The following is a 22649-nucleotide window of genomic DNA, read 5'->3' on the forward strand; positions in this document are numbered from 1 at the left end:
TGCAGAATGGTGCCGTCTGCGGAGAGGTGGATCAGAGAATCACAAGCAGCAAGAGCGACATCATTGATATATACAGAGAAAAGAGTCGGCCTGAGAATTGAACCCTGTGGCACCCCCATAGAGAATGTCAGAGGTCCGGACAACAGAGCCTCCGATTTGACACACTGAACTCTATCTGACAAGTAGTTTGTGAACCAGGTGAGGCAGTCATTTGAGAAACCAAGGCTATTGAGTCTGCCGATAAGAATGTGGTGATTGATAGAGTCGAAAAAGTTGGCCAGGTCGATGAAGACGGCTGCACAGTACTGTTTTTTATCGATGGCAGTTATGATATCGTTTAGTACCTTGAGCGTGGATGAGGTGCACCCATGACCAGCTCGGAAACCAGATTGCATAGTGGAGAAGGTTCGATGTGATTCGAAATGGTCTGTGATCTGTTTGTTAACTTGGCTTTCAAAGATTTTAGAAAGGCAGTGCAGGATGGATATACAGTTGAAGTCGGAAGTTTACACACACTTAGGTTGTAGTCATTCAAACTTGTTTTTCAACCACTTCACAAATTCCAGTGAATTAGAAGTTTACATACACTGAGTTGACTGTGCCTTTAAACAGCTTGGAAAATTCCAGAAAATTATGTCATGGCTTTAGAAGCTTCTGTTAGGATAATTTACATATTTTGAGTCAATTGGAGGTGTACCTGTGGATGCATTTCAAGGCCTACCTTCAAACTCTGTGCCTCTCTTCTTGACATCATGGGAAAATCAAGAGAAGGCAGCCAAGACCTCATAAAAACAATTGTAGACCTCCACAAGTCTGGTTCATCCTTTGGGAGCAATTTCCAAACGCCTGAAGGTACCACCTTCATCTGTACAAACAATGGTACGCAAGTGTAAACACCATGGGATCAACTCAGGAAGGAGACACGTTCTGTCTCCCAGAGATGAACGTACTTTGGTGCGAAAAGGGCAAATCAATCCCAGAACAACAGCAAAGAACCATGTGAAGATGCTGGAGGAAACAGGTACAAAAGTATCTATATCCACAGTAAAACGAGTCCTATATCGACATAACCTGAAAGGCCGCCCAGCAAGGAAGAAGCTACTGCTCCAAAACCGCCATAAAAAAAGCCAGACTACGGAATGCAACTGCACATGGGGACAAAGATCATACTTTCTGGAGTTATGTCCTCTGGTCTGATGAAACAAAAATATAACTGTTAACCATAATGACCATCGTTATGGTTGAATTGAAGTTCAAGCTTGGTTGCAAATGGGTGTTCCAAATGGACAGTGACCCCAAGCATACTTCCAAAGTTGTGGTAAAATGGCTTAAGGACAACAAAGTCAAGGAATTGGAGTGGCCATCACAAAGCCCTGACCTCAATCCTCTAGAAAACGCCTGGCTACCCCTAGGCGTGTTAAGCATATCCCGGTTTAGGTCACCTAACAGTACGAACTCTGAAGATGGGGGGCGATCAATTCACATATGGTGTCCAGGGCACAGCTGGGGGCTGGGGGGGGTCTATAACAAGCGGTAACGGTGAGAGACTTGTTTCTGGAAAGGTGGATTTTTAAAAGTAGAAGCTGAAATTGATTGGGCACAGACCTGGATAGTATGACAGAGCTCTGCAGGCTATCTCTGCAGTAGATTGCAACTCCGCCGCCTTCGGCAGTTCCACCTTGTCGGAAAATGTAGTTGGGGATGGAAATTTCTGAATTTTTGGTGGCCTTCCTAAGCCAGGATTCAGACACGGCAAGGACATCAGGGTTGGCGGAGTGTGCTAAAGCAGTGAATAAAACAAACTTGGGGAGTAGGCTTCTGGACATGCATGAAACCAAGGCTTTTACGGTTACAGAAGTCAACAAATGAGAGCACCTGGGGAATAGGAGTGGTGCTGGGGGCTGCAGAGCCTGGGTTAACCTCTCCATCACCAGAAGAACAGAGGAGGAGTAGGATAAGGGTACGGCTAAAGGCTATAAGAACTGGTCGTCTAGTGCGTTCGGAACAGAGAGTAAAAGGAGCAGATTTTTGAGCGTGGTAGAATAGATTCAAGGAATAATGTACAGACAAGAGTATGGTATGATGTGAGTACAGTGGAGGTAAACCTAGGCATTGAGTGACGATGAGAGGTTTTGTCTCTACAGGCACCAGTTAAGCCAGGTGTGGTCACCGCATGTGTCGGGGGTGGGACAAAAGGGCTATCTAAGGCATGTTGGGCAGGAATGGGGGCTCAACAGTGAAATAAGACAATAATAACTAACCAAAACAGCAGAAGACAAGGCATATTGACATTAGAGAGAGGCATGTGTAGCCGGGTGATCATAGGGTCCAATGAGCAGCAACAGGTGCATCAGGGAGCGGTTCAGTAGTCACTACTACGCTAGGCGAGCTGGAGAAACGTCAATTCAGACTGCTAGTGGGCCAGAGATAGCAGATGTTCCTTCGGCGATGTTGCAATGGAAGAGCCTGTTGAAACCACCTCGGACGATTACGTCAGCAGACCAGTCGTGATGGATCGGCAGTGAAGACCGCTAGCAGTGGCTAACTGACTACTAGCTACTAGCTATTTAGTTGGCTAACTGACTACTAGCTACTAGCTATTTAGTTGGCTAACTTCTGATGGGGGTTCCGATTCTAAAGTATAAAAATAGCAGATCCATACAACATTGGGTGAGGCGGGTTGCAGGAAAGTATATTCAGTTCGTAGATGGAAAGTGAGATTAAAATAAATACAAAATATACGACGAGGAAAACGACTACTACAAGACGGGACAAGAGAAATACACGTCCGACTGCTACGCCATCTTGGAAAATCTTTATACAGCAGTAATGGGGAATAACAGATGTGTGAAGTCTATAAGGGCAATGCATTGTTAATCAAAACCTATAGCTATTACCTGCAGTGGACACTGATTGGGCCGTCCTGACCAAACTGCTCCTTGGTTTTGTGCACCTGGCCAATGAAGTCGATGAAGCCCTCTCCAGATTTCGGAACTCCCTGCTCTGGCCAATCAGTGAACTGAAACTGACGAACTGTCCGCGATTGGCCATCCTGATGGGAGAGTGATAGGAAGAAGAAGTGACATACACCCTTCCTTCCTCCTTATTGTTACCAGTAAACACTGCTCTCTGTACGTGATTGGAAAAGTGAATGCAAGATTTCCCTCCTACTGCTTTTACCAATCAAACTATTCTACTATCTATTCAGACAGAGTTTTCTAGTAAGGTTGCAGGTCTGGTTATGGTTTTTGACCACCTATCCTCCTCATCTTCTCTCTGTCTGATCTATGTGTGTATAAATCCTGTCTGCCTGGCTCTGGAGCCTGTCTGTCTGTAGCCAATTACATATTTCCTCTGCTCAGACAACCTGACTCCACAGAGATCAATACAACATCTGTTAATGGGCCGTCAGGACAGGCTTATCAACACACACCCACACACACACACACACACACACACACACACACACACACACACACACACACACACACACACACACACACACACACACACACACACACACACACACACACACAGACACACAGACACACACAGCCACACACACACACACACGTTCAGGGCGTTAGGAGAGGACAGGGTTGACTAGAGTAATCTACGGTGGGTCGATTGAACATGCTAGCTGCCAGGGCCCTCACAAACTCCCTGATAGATGGACAATAAGGGGGAGAGGTGACTGATTACAATATAAAATACCCTACAAAAGGGATAAGTAATTCACAGTTACATTTACAACACACACACACATGCATAAATAGTCACGCGTCATTGACCTTGACTTGTCTGAGGAGGATGGAGATTACTGTGGAAATGTTGCACACACAAAAACACTCACACACTCAGACTCACACACACACTCACCCTTGCGTCAGTAACTTTGAACTCTCTGAGGATGTACTGGGGCATGTTGTATTCAGCCATGGGATCCACTACAAAGTACTGGTACCTGGCTGAACGCTCCGCAGGCCAGTACTGATGGCACTTCTCCTGTAGAGACACACAAAGGAACAGAGATGGCACGTGTGTGCGTGTATGTGTGTGAGTAGGTGGGTGCTTGCGTGCATGTGTGTGCGTAACCTTACCCGTCCCATCTCTCTCAGTTTAGTGAGCATGACAACGATGGTAGAGTTGTGTTCCCACAGCATCCTCCAGAAGTCTTCTGTGGTCTCAGCCAGTGGACCCTGGGTGGCGATGTAACCTCTCTGCTGCCTATAACCACATGGACACAATCCTTAATTAATAGACCATAAAGATAAAACTAGCAAGTTTAACATAGCTTATCAGACCTGGTCCAAGTCAAGATGGTGGACAGTTTGAGGCACAGATTCAATCTTCCTAGGGTTTTATATCTATGCAAAATCAATTTAGTAATGGAACAGTGTCTTGAATTGGGATGTCTATTCTACTATTTCTATTTCTATGGTTGAGACGTACCTGTATCCATCGATGTAGCTGGCGTTGATATAGTCTGAGCCCTCCAGGCCTCTGATTGGCTGCAGACAGACACGGGTGGTCTCGTAGGGCATGATGTTGACCAGGCGGTTCTTGAACTTGTTACACGGCAGGTTGGCACTGACAAACCGAGACGTGTGGGCTTTTGTGTTGGCCAGACGCTGAAGGAGAGAGAGGACAGTAGAGAGGGAGAGATACAGAGAGGATTGCTTTTTGAAGCATTGTACTACACCAAAACAAATTTTAATTCCAAATTACCAAGTATTTCTGATTGTGAACCTATTTCTGACTGGCATATCTCTGTATTTGAACTATATTTCTACATGTCTCTATTCTATCCACTATATTTCTATGCTACAGTATCCACTGTGTTGATATGTTCACCTTGAACTCCAGCTCCATGCCGGTGACGTGCTCTCCATTCTCCACCTGGCCCAGCTTCTGCATGTAGGAGAACAGGCTCCTGGCCGCCACCTCCGTGTTCCCACAAGCCACTGCTTCCAGCAGCGCCTCGTGGATGAAGCCGTACTGGTCCTCCGTCTGCACCATGTAGTTCCGCTGGGACCTCATCAGGGTCACGTGACCGTAGACGTCGGCTGTACGCTCGTGTCTGATTCTCTCCAGCATGGCGTCGATCACGATGAAGCAGCCGGTGCGGCCCACCCCAGCACTGAGAGAGAGAAACAGGGGGGGGGGGGGGGGGGTCTGAGCTATCAGTGGTCATTCGTCAGGACAGCCTGTCATATATGGCTGACTGGATCCAGGGTGTGTGTGTGTGTGTGTGTGTGTGTGTGTGTGTGTGTGTGTGTGCGTGTGTGTGTGTGTGTGTGTGTCGCAGGTGTGTGGTATATGTGTGTGTGGGTATATGTGTGCTTGTGTGTTCTCTTACCTGCAGTGTGCGATGACAGGACCTGCGTCAGGAGGGTTGCAGGCTTTAACCCTGCGTAGGAAGGCAAGGAACGGGGTGGGGTACTCTGGTACTCCGTGGTCCGGCCAGGCAGTGAACTGGAACTGACGCACCTCCCTCCGTTCACTACTACCACTCTGAGAGAAGGGAGAGGAGAGCATTATTAGTGCCATCACCATTACTACTGTATGAGACATAGCAGAATGGAGGGAGGGGTACTTTCAGAAACCAAACAAAAGAATCTGTGTTCTCCCCATGTACTTGATAATTATTATGCTTCCAAACATTACATAATATTTGAATTGACATACAGTGTATTTGGAAAGTATTCTGACTCCTTCCCCTTTTCTACATTTTGTGACGTTACAGCCTTACTCTAAATGGATTAAATACATGTTTTCACTCATCAATCTACATACAATACCCCATAATGACAAAGAGAAAACACGTTTTTAGATTTTTTGGCACATTAATTACAAATAAAAAACAAAAATACCTTATTTTACATACAGTTGAAGTTGGAAGATTACATACACCTCAGCCTAATACATTTCCTGATTTTTTAATCCAAGTAAAAATTCCCTGTTTTAGGTCAGTTAGGATCATCACTTTATTTTAAGAATGTGAAATGTCAGAATAATAGTAGAGAGAATAATTTATTTCAGCTTTTATATCTTTCATCACATTCCCAGTGGGTCAGAAGTTTACATACATTCAATTAGTATTTGGTAGCATTGCCTTTGAATTGTTTAACTTGGGTCAAATGTTTTGGGTAGCCTTCCACAAGTGAGTCAGGTTTGTAGGCCTCCTTGCTCGCACACAATTTTTCAGTGCTGTCCTACATATGTTCTATAGGATTGAGGTCAGGGCTGTGTGATGGCCACTCCAATACCTTAACTTTGTTTTCCTTAAGCCATTTTGCCACAACTTTGGAAGTATGCTTGCGGTCATTGTCCATTTGGAAGACCCATTTGCAACCAAGCTTTAACTTGCTGACTGATGTCTTGAGATGTTGCTTCAATATATCCACATCATTTTCCTTTCCTCATGAATCTATTTTGTGAAGTGCACCAGTGCAGCAAAGCACCCCCACAACATGATGTTGCTACCCCTGTGCTTCACGGTTGGGATGGTGTTCTTCGGCTTGCAAGCCTTCCCCCTTTTTCCTCCAAGCATAACGATGGTCATTATGGCTAAACAGTTCTATTTTTGTTTCATCAGACCAGAGGACATTACTCCAAAAAGTACGATCTTTGTCCCCATGTGCAGTTGCAAACTGTAGTCTGCTTTTTTATGGCGGTTTTGGAGCAGTGTCTTCTTCCTTACTAAGCGGCCATTCAGGTTATGTTGATATAGGACTCGTTTTACTGTGGATATAGATACATTTGTTTCCTCCAGCATCTTCACAAGCTCCTTTGCTGTTGTTCTGGGATTGATTTGCACTTTTCGCACCAAAGTACGTTCATCTCTAGGAGACAGAACTGAGCAGTATGATGGCTGCGTGGTCCCATGGTGTTTATACTTGCGCACTATTGTTTGTACAGATGAACGTGGTACCTTCAGGAGTTTTGGGATGAACCAGACTTGTGGGGGTCTACAATTTTTGTTCTGAGGTCTTGTCTGATTTCTTTTGATTTTCCCATGATGTCAAGCAAAGATGCACTGAGTTTGAAGGTAGGCCTTGAAATACATCCACAGGTACACCTTCAATTAACTCAAATTATGTAAATTAGAAGCTTCTAAAGCCATGACATCGTTTTCTGGAATTTTCCAAGCTGTTTAAAGGCACAGTCAACTCAGTGTATGTAAACTTCTGACCCACTGGAATTGTAATACAGTGAATTATAAGTGAAATAATCTGTATGTAAACCATTTTTTTGGAAAAATTACTTGTGTCATGCGCAAAGTAGATGTCCTAACCCACTTGCCAAAACTATAGTTTGTTAACAAGACATCTGTGGAGTGGTTGAAAAACTAGTTTTAATGACTACAACCTAAATGTATCTAAACTTCCGACTTCAACTGTAAGTATTCAGACTCTGCTATGAGACTCGAAATTGAGCTCAAGTGCATCCTGTTTCCATTGATCATCCTTGAGATGTTTCTACAACTTGATTGGAGTCCACCTGTGGTAAATTCAATTGATTGGACATGGTTTTGAAAGGCACCTGTCTATATAAGGTCCCATTGTTGAAGGAGCCTGAAGAACAGAGTGGCCTCCACATTATTCTTAAATGGAAGAAGTTTGGAACCACCAAGACTCCTAGAGCTGGCCGCCCGGCCAAACTGAGCAATCGGGGGAGAAGGGCCTTGGACAGGGAGGTGACCAAGAACCAGAGTTCCTCTGTGGAGATAGGAGAACCATCTCTGCAGCACTTCACCAATCAGGCCTTTAATGTAGAGTGGCCAGACGGATGCCACTCCCCAGTAAAAAGCACATGACAGCCTGCTTGGAGTTTGCCAAAAGGCACCTAAAGGACTCTTAGACCACGAGGAACAAGATTGTCTGGTCTGATGAAACCATTCAACTCTTTGGCCTGAATGCCAAGTATCACATCTGGAAGAAACCTGGCATCATGCCTACAGTGAAGCATGGTGGTGGCAGCATCATGCTGTGGGGATGTTTTTCAGGGGCAGGAACTGGGAGACTAGTCAGGATAGAGGGAAAGATAAATGGAGCAAAGTACAGAGAAATCCTTGATGAAAACCTGCTCCAGAGCACTTCAAGACCTCAGACTGGGGTGAAGGTTCAACTTCCAACAGGACAATGACCCTAAGCACACAGTCAAGACAACACAGGAGTGGCTTTGAGACAAGTCTCTGAATGTCCTTGAGTGGCCCAGCCAGAACCTGGACTTGAACCCAATCAAACATCTCTGGATAGACCTGGAAATAGTTGTGCATCGTCGCTTCCCATCCAACCTGATAGAGTTTGAGAGGATCTGCAGAGAAAAATGGCGGAAACTCCCCAAATACAGGTGTGCCAAGCTTGTAGCGTCATACCCCAAAAAACTTGAGGCTGTAATCGCTGCCAGGTGCTTCAACAAATTACAGAGTAAAGGGTCTGAATACTTATGTAATGTGATATATCAGTTTTTAGCTTTGTCATTATGGGGTATTTTGAGTAGATTGATGAGGGAAAAAAATGTTTAAATTCATTTTAGAATAAGACACTAACATAAAAAAAATTAAAAAGTCAAGGGGTCTGAATACTTTCCCAAATGCACTGTATGTACTCTATATTCATGACTGATATATTAATAATGTACCTCAAAGCACTTAAAAGTCAGCTGGCCTAGTTTATGTGTGTTTTGAGACACTGCTTGGTAGGGCTCTAGTTCCTAGATAAATACAATATTCAGGAAGTAGTGTGATTCTAACAGTGATAATCTCTCTGTAACAGTGCATCATGATAGGTTCAGGCTGAAATGCTGACTGGATAGAACCAATGCTCCATTAACTACAGTGTAATCACCTTCCCCTTTGCTCCCTGCTGTTTTCTCACAGGGTGACAGTCGAGATTTGAATTCAAATCCCTTCAAATTGTTTCTGGTTCATTAGCTGGCTGAGAGTGTGGAAGTGTCATGGGGCATGACAGTAAATTAATCAAGAGCAAATGGCGATGGATTTACCAAGATGAACAGAAGAATAGAAAGGGGGAGTGGGAGAAGATAAACGAGAACAGGGGAGGTGAGGTGGAGTTTGTGTGTATGTGTGTGTGTGTGTGTGTGTGTGTGTGTGTGTGTGTTACCCACACACCCATGAGGACAAAGGCTATGTTAAGTTTAGGGGTTAGTTTTAGGTTAGGTTAGGGTTACAATTAGGGTTAGGGGTATGGTAAGGGTTAGTGTTATGTTTAGGGTTATGGGTTAGGTTTGAGTTAAGGTTAGGGACATGGTAAGGGTTAGTGTTAGGTTTAGGGGTTAGGAAAAATTGGATTTGAATATAAATACATTGTAGGTCCCATGAAGATAGAAGAACATAACGTGTGTGTGTGTGTGTGTGTGTGTGTCCGTGCATGAGTGCCTGTGCGCGTACGTGCATGCATATGTGTATGTACTGACCTTGTGCAGGGAGAAGGTGCGCACGCAGAAGGTGGCCAGTTCCATAGTGTCCAGTAGGGTGACCTGGGTCATCCCATAGGTCTCTGAACCACGGGTCGGCCAGTACTGGTCACACTTTACCTACAGAAGGAAAAAAATAAACTTTCATCAGCATCATTGTTATCAAAATCATCCTTGTCAGTAATCTCATCATCAGCAGCAGAAGCTCATCTTCATCATCGTCTTCAATGTCGACGTTATCATCATCGTCATTGCCATTTTCATAGAAAAACATATTCTGATAATCAAAAGAGACTAATCCATTAGCCTAATTGTCTTGACCTACTTAGATATCTAAATATGGCTCTGATGCTAAAATGACTGTCAGTTTCTTTCAATGGATGGCAGCAGATTACAGCTGATGACAGTACCCTATCATCCTCAGCGGATGACTCATGACTGTGACCTAAAAAGTGCCCTATAGTGGATGATAGCCTTCCAGTAACCTTCAGTGACTGACAGTATTGGATGATACTGAGTAGATGACAGTGCCCTACAGTGGACGACAGAGCCCTTCTGACCTACAGCAGTGAATGACAGCACCCTTCAATAGTGGATGACACGAGTGGATGACTGCACATTACAATGCATGACAGAGCCCTAGTCCCATTCAAAGTGGCTGAGTGTTGCCCTACAGTACACTCTTTGAAAAGAAGGTGCTACCTGGTACCAAAAAGAGTTCTCCTATGGGGACAAACAAAGAACCCATATTCTCTAAGCGATTGGATGAGTGTTGCCCTACAGTAGATAATAACGATGAGTGGATGAGTGTTGCCCTGTCCCTCCCCCTCTCACCCGTGACTTCTCTTCCAGGCGAGTCATCATGACCACGGAGGCTGCTCTCTGTTCCCACACCATCCTCCAGAAGTCCCCGAACGTCTCCGCCAGCGGGCCCTGTGTGGCAATGTAGGCATTCTGCTTCCTGTAGCCGTCAATGTAGTTAGCATTGATGTAGTCACTACCCAGGATACCTGAATATGGAGAGGGAGAATGAGGGAGAGAGGAGAGTTGTTGAGATTTCTATTCCTTTTAGTCAAGGACTATGCTTTTTCTGGGTCTGTCCATGTATCTGGGTCTGTTCGTATCTGGGAACAGATGTCGATTTATCAATCAGATGTCGATTTATCAATCAGATTTTTATCTATCAAACAATATCAGACATGTTATTCATAATTTACAATGATTTCATGTCTTACGAGTGAGGCCATCATCTCTAAAGCTGTACACTGTACCCAGAGGCGTCATGCCCATAAGGGGCACAGGGTCACGTGCCCCCTCAGATGAGTCCTGTATTTTTTAAAAAAAAATATATTTAAAAAAAATAATTGTATAATTTTTGGGTTACCTTTTTTGTCTCTGTTTCTCTATAATACTACTAGCCACCTAGCAAATTTATGAAGTTGGCTTTAGCCCAGATAGGTTCCCAATCATCTAAGCTCATAAGTAGAGTAGCTAGCTTATCTAAATATCTTGCTGGCATGCCTGCTGGCAAGGTTGGCAGAATTTAGAAAAGCAAAATGTACCAAATAAGACATTCCTTTCAATCCATTCCTTTCAATCCTTTACCCAGATTTGAGCAAAGATCCAGAGAAGCATATTTAGTTTAAAAAAATAACCACCAGTTTGGAGTATACAGATAGCTCAAGAGGTATGCTTAGGATAGGCAGAAAAATAAACATATTTTTATATGGAATGAAGCATAATGAAACATTCTCCAACTTACCATACCCCCCCCCCAGCCATCCTCACATACTTTGTGCCCACTCAGATTTTTGGGGTGCATGACACCCTGACTGTACCTGGACTTGAACCTTCCATTGGAGCGAGGACAACGCGAGTGTGATCGTAGGCGATGACGTTAGCATAGCGGTTCTTGGGCTTGTTCACCTCCAGGTTGGAGTGCTCCCAGGTAAACTGCTGACCAGGGTCAATGGACTGGAGAGACCAGGAAACAGAGATGAAGAGTTACAGGATTTCCACATCGGTTGCATTTTTTTCTCCTAATTTATAGTTGATGGCACCTCAAATCTAATTGAGAGCACCCATTAAGTAGAATTTATGAAAATGCTATGATGAAGATCAAGGAGTATAGGATAGGATACCATCTTAGTTTGCAAGAGGCAATTGGTACACTTTGAGGAATAACCCTATCCCTAGGTACTGTATAGTATTGTATGTAAGAGTGATGTTCATCCATTCCTCCATGCTGCATCTCTCACCTCGTACTCCTGAGACAGACGCAGGTTGTCGTTGGCCTTGAGCAGCTCTGTGTGTTCAGCCAGCTCTGTGATGGGGATGGGAGGGTGGCTCATCATACCTACAGGACAGGGACAAGGGTTAAATGTAGGAGGTCAGATGTCAAGGGCCATTATGAGGGCTCTCTGTGTGACTTAGCGGGTTTCGAACCCAGTTTGTCAGTGTGACTCAAGACTGAGTTAAGCTCAATCCTGCATAGGCATTAGCCTTGGAAGCTTACACAAGACTCAGGGGCAGACTCAGTGATTTGGAGGCCCCAAGCAGAGGCCAGTCTAAAGCCCCCAGCCCCCTTTTATAGTAAATACAGTGGGTAGAACAAGTATTTGATACACTGCCGATTTTGCAGGTTTTCCTACTTACAAAGCATGTAGAGGTCTGGAATCTAAAACAAACATCCATAAAATCACATTGTATGAGTTTTAAGTAATTAATTAGCATTTTATTGCATGACATAAGTATTTGATCACCTACCAACCAGTAAGAATTCCGGCTCTCACAGACCTGTTAGTTTTTCTTTAAGAAGCCCTCCTGTTCTCCACTCATTAACTGTATTAACTGCACCTGTTTGAACTCGTTACCTGTATAAAAGACACCTGTCCACACACTCAATCAAACAGACTCCAACCTCTCCACAATGGCCAAGACCAGAGAGCTGTGTAAGGACAACAGGGTTACATTTTAGACCTGCACAAGGCTGGGATGGGCTACAGGACAATAGGCAAGCAGCTTGGTGAGAAGGCAACAACTGTTGGTGAAATTATTAGAAAATGGAAGAAGTTCAAGATGACGGTCAATCACCCTCGGCCTGGGGCTCCACGCAAGATCTCACCTTGTGGGGCATCAATGATCATGAGGAAGGTGAGGGATCAGCCCAGAACTACACGGCAGGACCTGGTCAATGACCTGAAGAGAGCTGGGACCACAGTCTCAAAGAAAACCATTAGTAACACACTACGCCGTCATGGATTAAAATCCTGCAGCGCACGCAAGGTCCCCCTGCTCAAGCCAGCGCATGTCCAGGCCCGTCTGAAGTTTGCCAATGACCATCTGGATGATCCAGAGGAGGAATGGGAGAAGGTCATATGGTCTGGTGAGACAAAAATAGAGCTTTTTGGTCTAAACTCCACTCGCCTTGTTTGAAGGAAGAAGAAGGATGAGTACAACCCCAAGAACACCATCCCAACCGTGAAACATGGAGGTGGAAACATCATTCTTTGGGGATGCTTTTCTGCAAAGGGGACAGGACGACTGCACCGTATTGAGGGGAGGATGGATGGGGCCATGTATCGTGAGATCTTGGCCAACAACCTCCTTCCCTGAGTAAGAGCATTGAAGATGGGTCGTGGCTGGGTCTTCCAGCATGACAACGACCCGAAACACACAGCCAGGGCAACTAAGGAGTGGCTCCGTAAGACGCATCTCAAGGTCCTGGAGTGGCCTAGCCATTCTCCAGACCTGAACCCAATAGAAAATCTTTGGAGAGAGCTGAAAGTCTGTATTGCCCAGGGACAGCCCCGAAACCTGAAGGATCTGGAGAAGGTCTGTATGGAGGAGTGGGCAAAAATCCCTGCTGCTGTGTGTGCAAACCTGGTCAAGAACTACAGGAAACGTATGATCTCTGTAATTGCAAACAAAGGTTTCTGTACCAAATATTAAGTAATGCAATAAAATGCAAATTAATTACTTAAAAATCATACAATGTGATTTTCTGGATTTTTGTTTTAGATTCCGTCTCTCACAGTTGAAGTGTACCTATGATCAAAATGACAGACCTCTACATGCTTTGTAACTAGGAAAACCTGCAAAATCAGCAGTGTATCAAATACTTGTTCTCCCCACTGTACATGTAATTTAACTGTAAAAATATATGCCCTTTTAATGTGCCATGAACACAACCAGTCATGATATTTTCATCTGATTATTAAAAACAATCACTTCAAAAAGTAGGTTACCTTCGCACAGTCATCCAAACAGTGCTCTGTGCACCCGCCAACTACCTTGAATTAGCAAGTGGCTGAACCTCTCTCACCGGAGAAAGCATCCGAGCTAGCGAAACAGCACCACTCTGCCTTACCATATGTAGCACAATTATCTGATGCTGTCTGGCCCAAAAGAGCATGACATGCCATAATACATGGCAGTATTTTCACCAGCAGCAGCACCTGTCTTTTTACTAAAGAAATGCTATTGCATCTCGCTAGATGTATGTAGAAAGTATGTTTCTGTCTATCTGAGAGATAAAAAAGCAACAAACAAAAACAACAACAACAAACAATTACCCATATAACCTTTACATGGAAATGCCCTGTTCACTTCACATAAATGTTTTGGCCCAGTACCATGTTACCTTCAGATGACGGTTGTAGAGCAAAACCAAGAACACCATCGTGTTCGTGAGAGTCTCATCTTTCCATAGAGGGTTCATATTAGTGTGTAGCCCAAACCGTACAGATTTGTCTGTGAGAAGATCCATTTCTGGGATGTCTCCTGGTCTGACAAACACCGTTAAATCTCGGCCACCTTCCACCGCAGACGTTGATATCTCTATCTTAAACAGAAAGCTTTAGATGGGGATGTTTCAATGTTTATTATGATGCCTCTTGGTTATGTGAGGCCTGAGGCAGTTGCCTCTCCTGCGTAATGGTAAGTCTACCAGTGACAAGACTGCATAGAGTACACCTACACACACCACTCTGTCATTGCACAAGATGAATTACGGGTTCTTTGTTAGATGGCAAAATACAATTACAGAGTTTAAAAAAAAAATGCATATTACACGAATAGCACAATGGAGAATCAATATTAATCCACTTAAAAGATACAAAGTCTGCGATTCGGTTGGTTTGGAAATGTTTTCCTTTGATATGGAAATTACTTTTCTGAGCGATTAGAAGAAAAAAAACCAGAAAAAAAAACCCAGAGTGTTAATTAGGCCGAACAGCACCCTGAGCATCTCCACACACACAGTGGGTGGTAATGGTGTGGAGGTCGAGTGTTAGCCCCCATACAATGTAAAACACTGTCAGATGTAGGGGAGAGTGCTATACAATATCATTCAATATCATCATGCACCATGAGCAGTGTTGCAAAATATAGGCCTAATTGTAAGAAAACAATCTGTTAAAGCCAATATCAAACGGATGAATACATTGAACAACACCTGCGTGGCATGAATAATGTTAATATTGCCACAAATAACCTAATTATACAATATACTGTATATTTTACACAATAACATCCTCATCATTCTCATCTAAGTTCCTTCTGTGAGGGGGAAGCAGTTTCTGGTAATACAGAGGGTAACAGGAAGTGGCGGAGGCGTAGCCTGGGGGAATTAACACCAGAGCAGCTGGAGGTGGGACTCACAGAGGGTGTGGAGGCGGAGTGGGTCTGCCGTGTCTGGCCACGCTAGGAAAAGAGGAAGATCTACACCACGCATTCTAGACAGAAATATAATTCTATTGGCTAAAAATAACTTTAACTCTCACCTTTCATCTTTTCAAGAACAAATAGGTCATGTAAGTGTTTTTCAGTTCTGACAGTGGTGACACCTCTGTCCTCTCTGGCATTTTTATCTAGCGCCTGCCAGGTGGGACTGTGGGCGGTCGGGCAGACACTGAGACGGTTACAGTGTTTGGGCAGAGTGCCGTGCCGCCCGTTGCACAGGTATGACTCACGGACGATGACTCATCTTAACTGTACTAACCTGGAGGACAGCCATTTTGATCTCAGAAGGAAATGAAACCCTGGTGGAAGCTTCAGAGGGTTATAAAACCTGACCCTGTGTGGTGTGTTTTCTGTGGTAACTTTCTACACTTGAAATTCACTTTGTTCTTTATTGCAGTTCCTCCCACCATATAAATTCAGCAACTTTTCTTTCTTTTATCAAGAACAGATGTGCTATCGAAAAATGTGTGTGTGTGTGTGTGTGTGTGTGTGCATGTGTGCGTGGGTGCATGCGTTTGTCTGTGCATACCAGGGGTCTGGAAGTTGATGCGTCTCATCTCGACGGGGTCTGTGGGGTGATGGGCCATCATCTCAGCGTTACCCAGAAGGCTCTTGGTGCCTGGCTCAGAGTCCTTCCTCTTACTGCTCAGGGACCAGGGAGACGGAACACAACAGGACAATCACCAGACAAGAGACACACCAGAGAGAGTAGAGGCGTTAGAGGTCATGACTGACCTAACAGTATTCACCACAATTGAGTTCAATGAACACAAGTTTTAAATACTTTAGACTGTATTATTTCTATAAATTGCTGTACTGCCAATTAAGCATTTGAATTGACACTATATCATTTGTCCTTAGATCTAAATATGTCACCAACACAATATACCAACTAATTAGTATGGCCGACACTCACCTGTCTGGCTTGCTGCTTCCGAAACAGGAGCGAGCGAGGGAGTGAATAATGAAAAGAGGAATGTGATACATTTGTATTCAAAAGCTTGATGGCTGGGTTACTAAGGATGACACATCTCTTTGGCTGGGTCAGTCTAGCTGCCCTTACAATCCTGTCCCTTGTTTCTATGCCTGTTAATATGCCAGTATACTGTGTAAGTTGAAACAGACACATTTCAATGGCTGTCATGGGATAGAACCATAACGTATGTGTTAGCGAGGTATAGCGCGTTAGAATGTTCGAGACGAATAGCATATTATCATGTTTGCTGGTTATACCAAAGCAAGCAAGCTGATTTGAGTGTGTTATACTTGTTAGATATACAACCCCTGTGTAAGTTCAGTGCTCCCTCCCCGGGTCTCACTCACTTCTTGTAGAGCAGGATGGCGATGACGATGCAGATGATGAAGACCACGGCCAGGACGGGTCCCACCACCCAGATCAGACCGTCCCCCGCGTCCAGGGGCTGGGGGTCTGAGTCGGGGGCTATCACTGGGTCTGTGTAGGGGCTGGCCCCGTACATCTTCTACAATACACAAACAGAGCACATTGAGGAATACATATCGCACGAGGGGAAATTAACATTATTGCCTTTTCATTCTCCATTCGTCAAGTGATATACTGTATATTTCATTGCCTTAACAGTGTTGTTCATGGCCATGCCAAAGTAGCTTGTCTTTTGAGAATGCGGGAGAAGACGTGACTATGTGAGAGAGATACACACTGTCCTACAATACCTATATGCAATCACACAAAAACAAAACAAACCAAAAAAATCCTCATTGGATTTCCCCGTACCCCTGTGGTGCCGTTGAGTTCTGCCAGGATGAAGAACACGTATTCCTGTCCCGGTTCTAGAGCGCGGTTCTCAAAGCCTCCGTAGTCCAGCTGGTCCCCCAAAGTGAAGAAGGCTGGCAGGGTATCAGGGGTGAAGCGGGCAGTGATGTAGGCTCGACGCAGGTCAACCTGTTTTTGCTGTCTAGAGTCCCTCTGTCTTTGACTGATGTCCAACAACTGGGAAGGAGAGGAAGAGAAAGAGAGACGGATGTTATTGATACGTTTAAAAAAAAAATTTATGTCAACATTAAGAAACCAAATCTAAAAGAGCAAAGGTTCTCAGAGAGAGGACCAGCCATGTCATGTGTTCCCATAGCATAGGGTTGCCATAGCTCTCACCTCCTCCAGGTCCATCTCGTCTGGGCTCTTGAGATGCCTGATGACCCCCCTTGCCCTCCTCAGTGGAACTACCACCACATAAATGTTCCTAGAGGGAGACACAACCAACACACAGGACATCAGAAAATATTGCAAATTCTAAACACCATTAAAATCAGTAGAAATCCATCCTCTAGGTAGGCCTTACTTGACAGGGCTGCGGTTCTCCAGTGAAGGCAGAATGATGGTGATGGTGGTCTCCGTGTCCCGGGTGTGGTCTATCTCTGGACGACGGATGCCGATTAGTGGAGACGTCTTGGCTAGGATGCGGTGCCTCAGCCGGCCCATGTTGCCCTCGGGGGAGGTGATCTTGAAGTCATAGTCAGTATCGGGCTGCAGGTTGGGGATCACTGCTTTCCTCAGCCTGGCATCCACCTCCATCTTCTGATGATTATACTCCACCTGGGAGGAATAGAATAGGGGTATTTTACGGCTAAGATCATACTGTACATACGTTATATACACACGCAGCGACATACACACACATGCACGCACAATTGTGTTTACGCACACATACACACAGACACACTGATGTTTATGCATGCATGCACACACGCGCACACACGCGCACACTCACAGTAAAGTGGTATGGGTAGGGGCTGTCTGGGAACTCCCAGGTCAGCAGAACACTCGTCTTGGTTGCCAAGTTCACTGAGAAGTTTCTCGGGACATCTGATTGGAAGATGGAGAACAAACAAATGATCAGTTGAGGTGTAGTCCGCCCTATTCACATGTCTCAACGGTCCACAACCCTTTGTGGAGAGGCTACCAACCCATTCTAGTAGAACTATAACAAAGGATCCCCATTCCTAAAATAAGATGAAGAAGGACATGACAGTGATGTCATACATCTCAACATTCTTTAGGAAGTACGTATATGGGCACTGGGTACCAAATAAGAGTGAATAGAATTGAAGAATAGAAGAGATAAGAACCATTGGCTCCTGTGTGCACTGTACTTCCTCTTTACTACGACATCATCTGCCTAATCCTACTTTATCTCATTCTAGCCTAACTCGCTCTGGTAGATTTCCCAGAACAGAACACACAGAATATGTAACTTCGAAATAACTATCTTCTCAAAGGGTTATGGGGTCGCTGTGAAGGGAATGAGGGGAGGTTAGACGTACATCATTCTCCTGTAAGATACATATAGACACAGTCAAGGCAGGGTCAATCTAGACTGCCCTGTGCCAATCAACCTCTCCACTCCTCCGTTTCCACCCTGTAGACCTGTGAGTGGGTGTCTGTGTGAGTGATGGGGTAGAAGCATGTCTTTAGACTGATCTGAATTCAAGTTAGTGGGAACGATAGATGAAGGTTTGGAGGAGGAGGAGGTGAAGAGGTGGATTGATTGATCAGAATGAGGAGTGGAGGGAGAGAAACAGAACTGAAGAATGTGTGTGTTTAGTGGTTTAGTGCCTGCTGGGAGTGTTAGGGTTAAAAAACACACCAACGACATGTCAACAAAGGTTGGAATTGGTTCAGTCAATCCAAAAGGAGGTGAGGGATTGACTGATGTAAAAGCTTACCTTTAGATACCAACCATGTGTCTAAACTAATGCCTCGTTCAGCCAATGAGCCAAGACTCAACACTTACCTCACAGTTCACAACCTACCCGGCTTTTCTACTGACTTTTACCTGTGGGTGTGTGAGAGTGTTCTCCATACATTCATTCCTGTGGCATTCAGTCCATTTTCCTTGGAGGTGAGGGGTAGGTGAGGGAGGAGGTGGTGGGTGTGGGTGGGTGGAGGAGACTGGGATTTTCCAGTGGACTTTGCAGTTTTCAACCACTCTGTGGATGAAAGTCACTCCTTAGAACTGGCCCAGAGTCAGCTTTTGCATTTTGGACTATGATATTCAAGGTTCAGATTAAGGCAGACAAATATGACTCTAGACCAGTGCTTAGAGTGAATAGGGGTGTTTCTCCTGAGCCCTGTGCACAGGCCCCAGGCCAGCCCTACCTGTCTCGAATGTCATTGTGCGATACAGCAGCGGGGGACTGAAGGGGCCGGGACCTACGCTGGTGTGAGCACACATCTGCACCTCGTACCCAGTGCTGTGGTTCAGGCCCAGGATGGTGTAGCTGGACTCACTGGCTGGGAGCGTGATCTGGCGAGGAGGACCGAGAGGGTCAATGCCCATAGGGTCAAGACCCCCCTCTTCCCGGTAAGCTACTGTGTATTCAGTGATCACGCCGTTTCGCTCGCTTGGCACAGGGGGTAGCCAGGAGAACTGGAGTGAACAGCAGGTGGCATTAATGGATTCCATGATTTGGGGGTACCCCCTGGGTGGGTACTCGGGCATCTCGAGTTCCTCCCACGACTCATCTCCATACCCCGACCGGCTTTTGGCAGAAAGAGTAACGACATAGGTCAAACCTGGAATTACGTCTGTGAGAGTGTACATTCGCTCCCTGGACGAAAACTCCACTATAGTGTCCAGAGTGGCATTCTTCAGCCCAAACTGTAGCCGGTAACCCTGGATCTGAATTTCAGACCCTTTGGCACCTGGACCTGAGTCTGACCCCCTTGAAGGGGGTCCCCATCTCACCACCATGGAGGACTCAGATCCCGGGCGCACTGACAGGGAGGGGGCACCAGGCACTGCAGACAAGAGCAGGAAGGAGAGGCACAAACATGTCAGTTATGCATTGTACGTTTAATACATGAATATACTGTATAATATGTGTAATATGCTATTGTAGCCTGGGTGTATTTTGTGTGTATTATGGGTGTGTGCATTTTTAAGTGATCTCATCCTTTTTTGAGTGTGTGTGATGCTCACCAATCCCCAGTGTCTGCACCACCTTGGCTTTACTGTGTGTTCCGTCCCCTTTAGTGGTGTAAGCAGCCACAGACACAGAGTAAGAGGTCTCTGGCTTAAGACCCCCCACAATCATCTCCTACAGGGTAACACACACACACACTTATTTTTCAGCTAAACCTCTATAAAACATCTCTCTCTCTTCTTCCCTCCCGTCTCCGTTCCTGCCTACCCCTTCCTTTCTTGTCCTATCTCCACTAAAACAGCAATGAGCATGAACTTACTCTGCCCTATTACTTTCACATAGAAACATGTTACAAACTGGATGTATCTCAAATAGAAGGCATCTCCTAATGAGGGTTTCATAACTTCCTTATGCAACGTACCACATAAGGTTCCGTTTAATACTGACAGAATGAGCCCTACTCACGTATTCAGTAAAGTCATCCTCCACAAACTGATCCCACGGGAAGACGCGGAGGGGAGAGAAAGAGAGGGAAGAGAGAGAGAGAGAGAAGTGAATGAGTCAAGAGAGGAGATTAGATATAGGAGGAGGAAATAAGAGCGTAGGGGGAAGTCATTTTAACTACAAAGTCTCAAAGTGAGATAAATGTAAGGCGAACGATTTGCTTCACTTTAGCGCTACAAACCTGACGTGATCTGGAGAGGTGTGACAGCTGGCAAAGGTGTACGTTATCCTTTTAAGTGTGCACTTCACTGTTGTGAAGATACTCCAATTAAATATTTTTAAAGAAAATTGGAAGTAAGAATAGTAAGATTAGTGATGACATCACCTGGCTGTCGTCCAATAGCAGGTCTTTGATCCGGGGCAGGGTGCGTGATGAGCTGCTCTCCACGTGAGCATAGTGCACCTGGTAACCACGGATCTGGCCTTGGCGTTGCCTTGCCAACACAGATCGCCAGGTGACCCTGAGGGCCGTGGAGTTGAAGGGCTGGACCTCCACCTGCCGAGGGGCCGCACCCGGGACTGAGGAACACACACAAATCAAATTGTATTTGTCACACGCGCCGAATACAACAGGTGTAGACCTTACAGTGAAATGCTTACTTAAAAGCCCTTAACCAACAATGCTTTAAAAAGTTCTAAGAAAAACAAGTGTTAGGTAGAAAAAAACACATAAGTAAAAAATATAAAGTAAAAGTGACTTGAATGCCAGAATCCCAGAGTCTCCTCTTCACTGTTGACGTTGAGACTGGTGTTTTGCGGGTACTATTTAATGAAGCTGCCAGTTGAGGACTTGTGAGTCTGTTTCTCAAACTAGACACTCTAATGTACTTGTCCTCTTGCTCAGTTGTGCACCGGGGCCTCTTACTCCTCTTTCTATTCTGGTTAGAGCCAGTTTGCGTTTTTCTGTTTTAGGGTGTAGTACACAGCGTTGTACGAGTTCTTCAGTTTCTTGGCAATTTCTCGCATGGAATAGCCTAAATTTCTCAGAACAAGAATAGACTGACGAGTTTCAGAAGAAAGTTCTTTGTTTCTAGCCATTTTGAGCTTGTAATCGAACCCCCAAATGGTGATGCTCCAGATACTCAACTAATCTAAAGAAGGACAGTTTTATTGCTTCTTTAATCAGGACAGTTTTTAGCTGTGCTAACATAATTGCAAAAGGGTTTTGTAATGATCAATTAGCCTTTTAAAATTATAAACTTGGATTAGCTAACACAATGTGCCATTGGAACACAGGAGTGATGGTTGCTGATAATTGGGCTTTGTACGCCTATGTAGATATTCCATAAAAAATCTGCCATTTCCAGCTACAATAGTCATTTACAACATTAACAATGTCTACACTGTATTTCTGATCAATATTATGTTATTTTAATGGAGCAACAAAATGTGCTTTTCTCTCAAAAACAAGGACATTTCTAAGTGAACCCAAACTTTTGAACGGTAGTGTACATGTAGGTTGAGCTAAAGTGACTATGCATACATAATAAACAGAGAGCAGCAGCAGGGTAAAAGAGGGTTCTGGGTAACCCTTTAATTAGCTGTTCAGGAGTCTTATGGCTTGGGGGTAGAAGCTGTTAAGAAGCCTTTCGGACCCAGACTTGGTACCACTTGCCGTGTGGTAGCAGAGAGAACAGTCTATGACTTGGGTGACTGGAGTCTTTAACAATTTTCAGGGCTTTCTTCTGACACCGCCTGGTATATAGGTTCTGGATGTCAGGAAGCTTGGCCCAGTGATGTACTGTGCCGTACGTACTACCCTCTGTAGCGCCTGGTGGTCGGATGCCGAGTGGTGCAAACAGTCAGGGGACTGCAGCTGCAGCTGATGAACATTTTGAGGATCTTTTCAGTCTCCTGAGTTGGAATAGGCGTTGTCATGCCCTCTTTATGACTGTCTTGGTGTGTTTGGTGATGTGGACGGCAAGGAACTTGAAGCTCTCGACCTGCTCTACTATAGTACTGTCGATGAGAATGGGGCGTGTTCGGCCCTCCTTTTCCCTGTAGTCCACAATCATCTCTTTTGTCCTGATTACATTGAGGGAGAGGTGGTTGTCCCGGCA

General features: G+C 44.9%; 1 protein-coding gene across 2 annotated transcripts in view; it reads right to left on the reverse strand.

Annotated features, from left to right (window-relative positions):
* LOC115102733 (receptor-type tyrosine-protein phosphatase S-like) overlaps positions 1 to 22649 on the reverse strand; it is a 111072-nt gene that overhangs the window by 5549 nt on the left and 82874 nt on the right. Inside the window, exons 14-33 of one of the 2 annotated variants that reach the window (XM_065005573.1) lie at positions 20915 to 21108; positions 20551 to 20577; positions 20142 to 20259; positions 19319 to 19960; positions 17931 to 18025; positions 17502 to 17755; positions 17315 to 17402; positions 16937 to 17152; positions 16507 to 16664; positions 15713 to 15825; positions 11700 to 11797; positions 11280 to 11415; positions 10276 to 10451; positions 9442 to 9561; positions 5360 to 5514; positions 4855 to 5140; positions 4453 to 4631; positions 4101 to 4227; positions 3880 to 4005; positions 2898 to 3052 (exon numbers count right to left, since the gene is read on the reverse strand). In XM_065005573.1, the coding sequence (XP_064861645.1) occupies positions 2898 to 3052; positions 3880 to 4005; positions 4101 to 4227; positions 4453 to 4631; positions 4855 to 5140; positions 5360 to 5514; positions 9442 to 9561; positions 10276 to 10451; positions 11280 to 11415; positions 11700 to 11797; positions 15713 to 15825; positions 16507 to 16664; positions 16937 to 17152; positions 17315 to 17402; positions 17502 to 17755; positions 17931 to 18025; positions 19319 to 19960; positions 20142 to 20259; positions 20551 to 20577; positions 20915 to 21108 (3463 nt within the window). The remainder of the gene's footprint in view (positions 1 to 2897; positions 3053 to 3879; positions 4006 to 4100; positions 4228 to 4452; positions 4632 to 4854; positions 5141 to 5359; positions 5515 to 9441; positions 9562 to 10275; positions 10452 to 11279; positions 11416 to 11699; positions 11798 to 15712; positions 15826 to 16506; positions 16665 to 16936; positions 17153 to 17314; positions 17403 to 17501; positions 17756 to 17930; positions 18026 to 19318; positions 19961 to 20141; positions 20260 to 20550; positions 20578 to 20914; positions 21109 to 22649) is intronic. The other variant, XM_065005572.1, reaches the window with a different exon arrangement.

The sequence above is a fragment of the Oncorhynchus nerka genome, linkage group LG20, assembly GCF_034236695.1.
Source record: "Oncorhynchus nerka isolate Pitt River linkage group LG20, Oner_Uvic_2.0, whole genome shotgun sequence".
NCBI lineage: Eukaryota > Metazoa > Chordata > Actinopteri > Salmoniformes > Salmonidae > Oncorhynchus > Oncorhynchus nerka.